Source organism: Haplochromis burtoni, unplaced genomic scaffold (genome assembly GCF_018398535.1).
Source record: "Haplochromis burtoni strain Fernald_Lab_line unplaced genomic scaffold, NCSU_Asbu1 Contig_681, whole genome shotgun sequence".
Lineage (NCBI taxonomy): Eukaryota > Metazoa > Chordata > Actinopteri > Cichliformes > Cichlidae > Haplochromis > Haplochromis burtoni.
In genome coordinates, this window is record NW_024583042.1 from 87,519 (window position 1) to 97,159 (window position 9,641).

At 40.6% G+C, this 9,641-nt stretch overlaps 1 protein-coding gene across 1 annotated transcript; it reads right to left on the reverse strand.

Moving 5' to 3' along the window:
• Window positions 1-480: 480 nt before the first annotated feature.
• Window positions 481-8,181, reverse strand: LOC102309405 (sodium/myo-inositol cotransporter). Its single transcript, XM_005949979.2, has 5 exons — window positions 8,065-8,181; window positions 3,830-4,758; window positions 3,546-3,741; window positions 2,264-2,391; window positions 481-2,161 (listed from the first exon to the last, which is right to left on the reverse strand). The coding sequence occupies exons 2-5, from the start codon at window positions 4,455-4,457 to the stop codon at window positions 924-926; spliced, it is 2,190 nt and encodes a 729-aa protein (XP_005950041.1). The 5' UTR covers window positions 4,458-4,758; window positions 8,065-8,181; the 3' UTR covers window positions 481-923.
• Between the last annotated feature and the right edge of the window lie 1,460 nt (window positions 8,182-9,641).

Consider the following 9,641-nt stretch of genomic DNA (forward strand, 5'->3'; position numbering starts at 1 on the left):
GGTTCCCACACTTCAGGAAGGTCTGGACTAACACATGACGTGTTTTTTTTTATTATATAGGCTAAAGGCAAAACATCAGAGCTTTTCTCTCTACAAAAAACTAAAACAATGTAAAGCACCAGCTTGGTGTTTTACAGTACTGTACCTACATACTCTAGGTACAATATCTAGAGCAGCGGTCCACAACCTTTTGACATTAAACCACAGACCGGTTTAATGTCAGACAATATTTTCACGAACCGGCCTTTAAGGTGTCGCGGATAAATAAATCACAATAAAATGATACGACCAAGACAAAAACGGTGGTATTTTGAAAATATAGTAATGAACGCGAATTCACTGTGTAACTTTATTAGCAGCGTCCTCCTGAAATGCGCCAACCTCATTGGACCTCTCTGTCCCTTAATGCTCTCTGGTCGCTATGGTAACATGTAAATATTTCTTTCAAAATAAAGGACACAACTACAACACAGGAAAAGACCCAGGGAAACCGAGTTAATGATAAAAAACCCTTAAAACCGTAAATTTCACACCGGAGCCTCAACTCTCGCGGCCCGGTACCAAACGACTCACGGACCGGTCCATGGCCCGGTGGTTGGGGACTGCTGACCTACAGTATATGCGTATGTATGCATATACCCAGCACAACCAAAATATACGAAAGGCAACGTGGGTAAATGCTTTTTAAAGGGTTTCACTTTGTCACATATATATGGGCATCTAAGTGTATTGCCAACAAGTACATCTCAAACTCTACCATCTTTTAAAAATTGAATAACAAAATAAAATATGGTAGCCCCATGCCTTTTGTATCCTTAAAATGTGGCTTTTGTTCATTTGTGTAATGGGTAATTAACTGTATCAAACATGCCTGTTCTGTATTTCTTGGACAAATCTGGCCTTCTGTTTGGAAATAACTGAACCTATAAGGAGAAATAGATGAAGAGAAAGATCCCAACTAAGCAAACCACCACCAGTGCGATGTTTAAGATGATTCTGGTCGTTGGAGGTTCATAGAGAAGCTCCTCCACCATCTTCTCCTGTTCTTGAACTGTTATGACCTGATCTTTGGACAATTCCTCCTTGAATCCACAAAACCAATCGAAAACCTTAATACAACATCCACGCTCCTCTTTTGCGTCCCCTGCTCCACAGCTCTCGTCTTCCTCCTCCACTCCTCTTCTTTCCTCATTTTCTACCTTTTTGGAGCCTGAACTCTGAGCACAGCCACCATTCTGTACTGAATAGATTGTTTCTATATCACTTGCTGTGACATTATTGCTGCTTCCTGATTGGCCATTTTCAAGATTTGTCTCAGAGCCATTGAGCAAGTTTGGGTCCTTGTGACACTTTTCTTCACCAAGAACACCATTTCCATTAAAGGCTGAGTGATTTAGGGGTTTCAAAACACTGACGTCTTTTTCAGCATTTCTTTCTTGATTTTTTAGCTTCTTTCTCTTGTTTAGTCCCCAGAGAGTAGTGGTTTGGATTTGTCCCTCTTCGGGTGGAGGAGTGCAGAGACTCACAACAACAGCCACCACAGATGATATCCAAAACAAGATGGCTGCCACATACATGTAATGGATATCTTTGATGAAGGACGGGCGTTCATCAGGCTGATCGCAGAGTGGCTCTCGATAAACAAATGCCAAAGCCAAACGGAGAGCTCCAAGGAAAAACCCTACCATCCCTCCCCAAAAGGCACCTGTCTCATTACAACGACGCCACAGGATGCCAAGCAGGAAGAGAGCCGCTATGGGCGGAGTCAGATAATCTGATACTTCTTGGATGTAGTAGAATATCTGGCCTCCCTGCATTTCAATGATCACAGGCACCCAGGCGATGCTTATGATCACCATGAAAAGGACAAACAGCCTGCCTACTATCATCAGCTCTCTGGACGACGCCTGCTTTCGTAGCATCTTGTAAATATCTAGGGTAAAGATGGTGCTTGCAGAATTAAAGATAGAGTCCAAGTCGCTCATTAGAGCTGCAATCATAACAGCCATCATCAACCCGCGGAGACCGACGGGCATTACTGACATGACGAGCCTTGGGTAAGCCACATTGCTGCAGCCAGCTGCAGAGCCACACACTTCAATGCAGTGCTCTGGACTGATACATGCCAAGTCATCAGCGAATAAGATCCTGGAAATCATTCCTGGAATCATGATCACATAGGATACATCAGTAAGACAATTAGTGAGTATAGAGTCAGAATTTTATCTGTGTAAGATATTCATAGGGTGGTTAATGTCTCTACCTGGGATGACAATGATAAACATTGGCAGGATTTTGAGGAAACCGGCCATGATTGTTGACCCTTTGGCATGAGCAATATTTTTTGCTGCCAGAACCCGCTGAACAATCACCTGATCTGCACACCAGTACCTGGAGCACATAGACACAAAAATTAGTCTGCTAATTGGTACTCACCTCTATTTAGTATACTCTGGACTACCTGTGCCATTTGTAATGACCCCAAAAGTCAGCTTTGTGAGAACTCTTCTAGGGACATTTCTGAGACCGTGCTTGTTCTGTGGCTCCACGGAGGGTCTCTCAGTCAGTCTTTCACCTCAGATCTCACAGTCTAATAAATCATGAAACATTTTCATTGAAAAAAAAAAAAAATGTATGTTGACACTGAAATGACTTTATAGGTCAATCATTGACCACTGAGATATTTAAAGCCTTTATTGGACTTTCAGTGATGTTAGAGAAAAAGAATGAGAACTAAACATCATTAGAATTTCCATCCATCCATTTTATTCCACTCTTCCAATTTAGGGTTGCGGTGGTTTACAACCTATCCCAGTTGCCATAGCGCATGACGCAGGTTATACGCTGGACAGGTCACCATTCTGTCACAGGGGTAATTCAGGGAGACCGACAACCATTTACACTCACATTCATAGCCAATTAACAATCACAAACTAACCCCACTAAGTGCATGTCTTTGGACTGTGGGAGGAAACTGGAGTACCCACAAAGAAAGATTTCTCAATTGTCAGATTTAACTGCTTGAAACTGACCTTACTGCCAATAATGCCAACCTGAGGAGTGTGGATTCTTGCTCCATGGCTTGAACCAAACCACGGACCTTCTTACTGTGAAGAAGCACCACTCAATTTATATGTGTTGCCTCTACTTTAAGAATTTCTAACTGTATAATTCATTGGGTTTTTTTTGAGGAAAATAAATCATATGCAACATGTGTGCAAGGTCTTGGCTGCGATGCCAGCGAGCAACCAGGACCTTGCACACATGTTGCATGGTTGATTAGCATACTTGCCCTGAGGGTAGCACTACAAAAAATTAAATGAAGCATACAAAGCCAAGGAGCAAGAATAAATGCTCCTCCGGGCAGCATTTCATGGTAACAAATTCAGTCTACTTTTACTTAAAGCAATCAAATCTAACAGGTGGCAAAAGAAGAAAAACACCTGGCTCAGAGTAAATCTTTTAGGGATTAGGAGTGTTTAAACACACAAGGCTGTACAAAACCGTATTGGTAAGGAAATTAGTCTTAAAAGAAATAGCATTACCAAATAGAGGCAGGAGTCTGGCCGAGTAAGAAACCAAGCCATGGCAGGTCTGGATCCTGGGCCTCTCGGAGGATCTTCAGACTATCTGGCTTCGGAGTGGCATGGTTATAGCAGGACTCAGAATACGTCAGATTGGGTGAAGACAGCAAGATGGCACTGATGTTTGGAGTGGCCTCCATGTAACCGTGTCTCACACCTTACAAAGACATGCCAAAACACGGTTAAGCATTGTTTAGTTAAACAATTGACATAAATTCATGAATGCATGAAAGAGAAACAAGGACCTTCGAACCCTCCCACTTTGAAGAGGCTGATGCCTGTCAGACAGAGGGCCCCAGCAATCATGAGGAACGCTTGAACTGTGTCTGTGTAGATAACAGCAACCAGACCTCCGGAGATGGTCAGCAGAGCTGTCATGGCGATGAGGAGGAGGATGGACAGATAGAGGTTCCAACCTAAGGATTCTTTGATGAACAAGGCTCCAGAATAGAGATCCACAGACAGCTTGGTGAAGATGTAAAGGACAAGAGATAAAGCAGCAAAGTACACCTTCAGTCGATTGCCCCCATATCTCTTGGACAGGTACTCTGGCATAGTGTAGATGCCACACTGGATATAGACTGGAATGAACACCCAGCCTAAAAACTGGAGCAGTAATACAGCATTGAGCTCCCATGCAGCCACGCTGAGACCGCTAGCAGCGCCTGATCCAGCCAATCCAATGAAGTGCTCACTTCCTATGTTACTGACAAATAGAGAAGCTCCCACAGCTGCCCAGTTCATCGAACGCCCCGCCAGGAAGTAGCCGCTCACTGTGTTCCTATTGGCTTTCCACATTGCAAGGAAGCCAATCCCTAACACCAGGATGAAGTAGATCGCTACAACGATCATGTCCGCTGCTTCCATGGCCATGTTTAAAACCTGTTATGGCTGTATGACAGAAATAAACTAAATGTGCCCAATGGCGAATTTGCGACACGGCTTAGAACACTTCTGTCTACAGTCATCTATATCTTCTTACATACACAGACAGTGTAAGATGTTTATAAAAGAGACATCTGAAACATTTGCATCCGTGTCTAAGGAATTACTTCAAGCACTCTTGACTTTTTGATCCTTGGTAGTTAGATCTGGAAATCTGTGCAAGCTGTGGTTTGGCAGCACACAGGATGGCATTGAGTTGTTCCTTGGTTTTACAGAAGAAGTGCGATTCCTGCAACAAGATGAACAAAACACGAACAAGATGCATGACCAAAGCAATGCAAAAACATGTGAACAGTTGAAAATGGCTGATAAAACAAGGAGACAATATTTGATAGGGTGGCCAAGCGGTCTAAGGCACTGGATTAAGGCTCCAGTCTCTTTAGGGGCATGGTTTCAAATCCCACTGCTGCCATGAATAGGTGTGTTTTAATTCTTGTTTTGTTTTTTTAAATGAATTTCCCACAGAAACCCACCAAGGGATTAATAAATTTTTATCTCTCCCTCTGTCTCTCTCGATCTAGACTAGGACACTTCTTTGCAGTCTAGATAAGCTGTAAAAGGTTGCAAAATGAGGTGAAATTGTGGTTCTTTTGTCTCAAAACCCAAGCATTAATTCTTGTTTGTAAAAAGCTGACTGAATTGCAGTGAAGTTAACTGTAAATCTGGCTGCCATATTCAATGTGTACACATGCAGAAATGCTCCAGAAATCATGTAAGATATTGTGTTCCCTAAACCTTACAATCTGTTCAGTGTAAGAGAAGTGGTGCAGTCAGTGGTTGAACCTTTCAGAGCTTAAGTCGTCATCCTAAGTTGGTCACCTATTAATTTTAGCCTCTTACTTTAACACTGCCAGCTAATAGAGCTAATAGAGACATTTTTTGGAAGAATGATCATCTTGCATAAAGATTTGCCATAAAAATATTTGCTGGTATTTCAACTGTTGTAAATGAGTTGTTGGTACGGTGGCCCTGAGAGGCCAAACGGACTGCAACTTAAGAAAACACCAGAATAACAAAAAAAAAAAAAAAACCACACAAAACACAACGGAAATAGGAAAAAACAGATTTCCAAAAGCACAAGGGAAGTGTTTCTGGGGAGACAATAACCCAACGGACCAGTTGCAGGAACCAAAATATGCTAAGAATTGTGCTGGGAGACACTTAAAAGAAGTGGAGGATCTATCGGTTTTGTGACGAAAGAAAAGATGAGAGGTAAGTGTGTTAGCCCAACTATTAGCCTAAAAATCCATCATCAGTAGTATATGAATCATGATAAAACACAGCTACCATGTTTTGGGTTCCTGCAACTGGTCCGTCGGGTTATTGTCTCCCCAGAAACACTTCCCTTGTGTTTTTTCCTATTTCTTTTTTTGTTTTTCATATTTCTGTTTTCTTTTTTCATATTTCTGTGTTCTTTTTTCCTATTTCCGTTGTTTTTTCCTATTTTCGTTGTCATTTTTCCCATTACCATTATGTTTTGTGTGCTTTTGCAGCGTTTTTCTTATTGCTGGTGTTTTCTTAAGTTTCATAAATAGCATTGAGTCATTTTCAGTCAGAAATAAAACTTTTGTCAGAAACTGCAATCAGTTTTTGGTAAAGTGAGTGTTATATATCCTCCATTTGTAAGTAAAAGCCCAAGAGGGTAGTGGAAATGGCAAGGAATAAAAAAATAAAAATTCTATAAAGATATTCTCAGTGGCCGACAAGGACTAGATTGATTATAATGTAAGTAAAGTAATGCAGAGTCATTATTGTACTTACAAAACAGGTAATTTCTTTATTTATTATGCAACCCCTTTATAAATTCAGTCCACACTGCAAAATATGTGTTGATATAAGCAGAGATGTTAGACAATGGGTGTCAAACATAAGGGCTGGGGGCCAGAATCAGCCTGACACAGAATCTTTGGAACATGTGAACAAGGGCATAAATTTTGGTCTGTATTCTGATAAATTTTACTTGCCCTGTTTCGCCTAATAAGGACCTCCACAGCAACTGCTCATACTACTCCAACATAACTGAGCAACTGACAAATCTGATCTAATATAGAAATTACACAATAAGAAATCTGCCATTTTTTGTGAATTTACAGAAACTTTGTTTTATACTGACAGGACAATCTGAGCAATGAGCTACCAGAACTTTCTTTTGTAATTTTCCGCATTTATTTCTTACAATTTAAACCCAACCAGTCATGGTGACAGACTTCTTTCATTTAATACATCAGCATTTCTTTATCCTGTAGATAAACAGAGACATACTGTTGACATTACAATTCTTTTTCTCATATCAACATATCTCAGAGATTAAATGTGCAGTTAAACACTGAGAGAAATGGGAGTCTCACTGGTCTGGTCCACTTAAGGCGGGTTCTAAGGAAAGCTGGTGTGCAGTTATGATAGAGGGAAAATGCATGCATGCACCAGCATTGCTTTGTTACATTGGGATAACAGGCTGTAAGACAGGCTGAATTTTACAGAAGTGATGTGTATGTCAGCTTCTGCTATCTAGTAACAACTGCAAATCCTTTCAGTAAGCAAAGCAATCACAACCCATGATGCGGGACTGTAGTATGAGGGTCCTGCATCAGGGCCGGTGTTTGTGTTTGCTGTTTTTGTTGCGGTGCTCTGATCTGAATCGGAAGGTCTTTGTGAAAACAAAATTTCATGTACATAGGAGACCTAGTGCATTTCCAGGTAGGAAGTTTACTCTTGCATCAGAGTCAATATTAAATTGAAATAATTAGCACATGGTTAACCAGAGTCTTGAGGGAAAGGCTAAGGAAACATCTTTTATTTCCAGCTTTCTCAGACTTGAATATATTTGCCCCCTTTTCAGGAAACATAGTTACCCAATTTTAGACCTGATTCACTTCACTTCTTTAAAATACTCTTGAGCACCCTGGAGGACTTTATGACAGGAACCTCTCAGTACTCCTGTGCTGTGCTTCATGCTGGTTCTTTTGGTTATGATTTATCTGTTGCTAATACTTCAAAACACCTCTTTGTTCTCAAATTAAAATCATAAGTAGCGTTTGATGTTGCAATATAACCAAATAATACACTATGTTACATTCTGAAACAGTTCCTGTCACTCTGCTTTCTGCCACTTTATACTTCTGTTTTGTTCTTTAGCTTTAATTCAAAAGGACCTTAAAAGGTATAATTACCTGCTTTATTTAATTTGTATGATTTACAGTGTCGTAGTTAATTTCTAATAAAATATTTCCTGTTCTGTTATTAATATTAGGCGTATAATACGGGTTATTAGTTGTCACACTTCACTATATTATCACAGTCTCTGTTTCCATCCATAATCCTGGGCCATTTGTCTCAGTGTCCTGTCATATCCTCTTACAGTCCTGCTACTACTTTTTGAATGAAGCAGCACGGTGTTCCTACAAGTCTTTTATTAATTCCACACGTATTTCATTCGCAGCATAAGTTCCTTAGCATTAGCAGTAAATATGAAGAGGTAAAAAAAAAGTTCTTGAATGTTTTCGAAGCTTCGGTTTAAAGAAAAGCTCAGACTCACCTGTTTCCTCTCTGAGTGTCTCCCGGGCTTAACGTTAAACTGCCGTTTAACTACCGGACCGGTCCGACCGGTCTGAGCGCAACGCCGCACGGAGCTCTCCTCGGCGCAGCGAGGAGACTGAAGGCACCGCGAGACTCCGCCCACAGCAGCATCGTCGCCTTTAGGTTCGAGGAGGAAGTGTGGGGGCGCTCGTGGTGTGCAGGTGCTTTCCACTGAGTGCGCTGTAAGCATGTACATACAGGTTCAGCATTACTGACACCGATTCTATGTAGGACAGAGCAGTGGGGCACGTTAATGAAATAAATCATCATCAATTTTCAAATTCTAAACACATTTTAAGGAGCCAATTTTAAATCACTGTTACTCTCCACAGTAATTTATGTGTTTATTCATATGCTTGTTATTTGTCTGTCACGTGACAGTCAACACAAAAAAGTTATTTTTGTGCATATTTGAGGTAAATTATTTCATTAAAAATGCGAATAATTTACTGCAGTTAAAAGGGATACATTTTGAACTCCTGATAGGAATATTGTATTCTAATTTATTCTATTGTGTACAGTTGTGTACTGTATTTCTTCTATTATATTTTAATTTTTCTTCATTACTTTTGCACTGTCCACTTCCTGCTGTGACAAAACAAATTTCCCACATGTGGGACTAATAAAGTTTATCTTATCTTATAGAAGCAAAATGGTAAATGGCCTGTATTTGTACAGCACTTTATTTAGTCCCTAAGGACCCCAAAGTGCTTCACACATTCAGTCATCCACCTCACACACTGGTGATGGCAGCTACGTTGTAGCCACAGCCGCCCTGGGGCGCACTGACAGAGGCGAGGTTGCCAAACACTGGCACCACCGGGCCCTCTGACCACCACCAGTACACAACAGGTGAAGTCTCTTGCGCAAGGACACAATGACCGAGACTCAAACCGGCAACCTTCCGATTACAAGACGAACTGCCAACTCTTGAGCCACGATCGCCCAAAATATCAATCCTGGTGCTCTAGTATTGATCAAATACCAGTGCCAGCGTTGGTAGTGATACTATCGATGTTTGGATGAACGCACGTGCCTCCAGTAAGGAATTGAATTCACTAACTAATTAACTATTTGTTTGATTCATGATAAACAAAAAACTAAGGACCGAGGAGTCTCTTGGTGGATTTTTGGATATTTTGCACTTGCTTTAAATTGAAGATGTGATTAATGACAATGTGAGTCACAGCGAGTGTTTCAGTGATTAATTCAGGAGAAAATTGTGTAGTAATATCAAAATAAGTTAACTTCTTTCCCTGTCAAACTATTTAGTAGTTGCAACAGTCATTAAAACTAGCTTATAGTATGTTAATGATCATGACAAAGTTATCGTCTTTGAATCTAATCTGCACATTTTGTTTGCCTTTAAACTTTGGGGTATTTTCAAAACTTGTCTTTAAGATAGTCAATCACAGATGCATTTTTTAACTGGGTGTAGTCTAGATCAAATCTCACATTAAAGCCTAATAAAACACACTTTGTACTTGGAATCTATAAAGCATTGTTAGGCTATGAAAGTAGTTTAGTTAGTGTGGG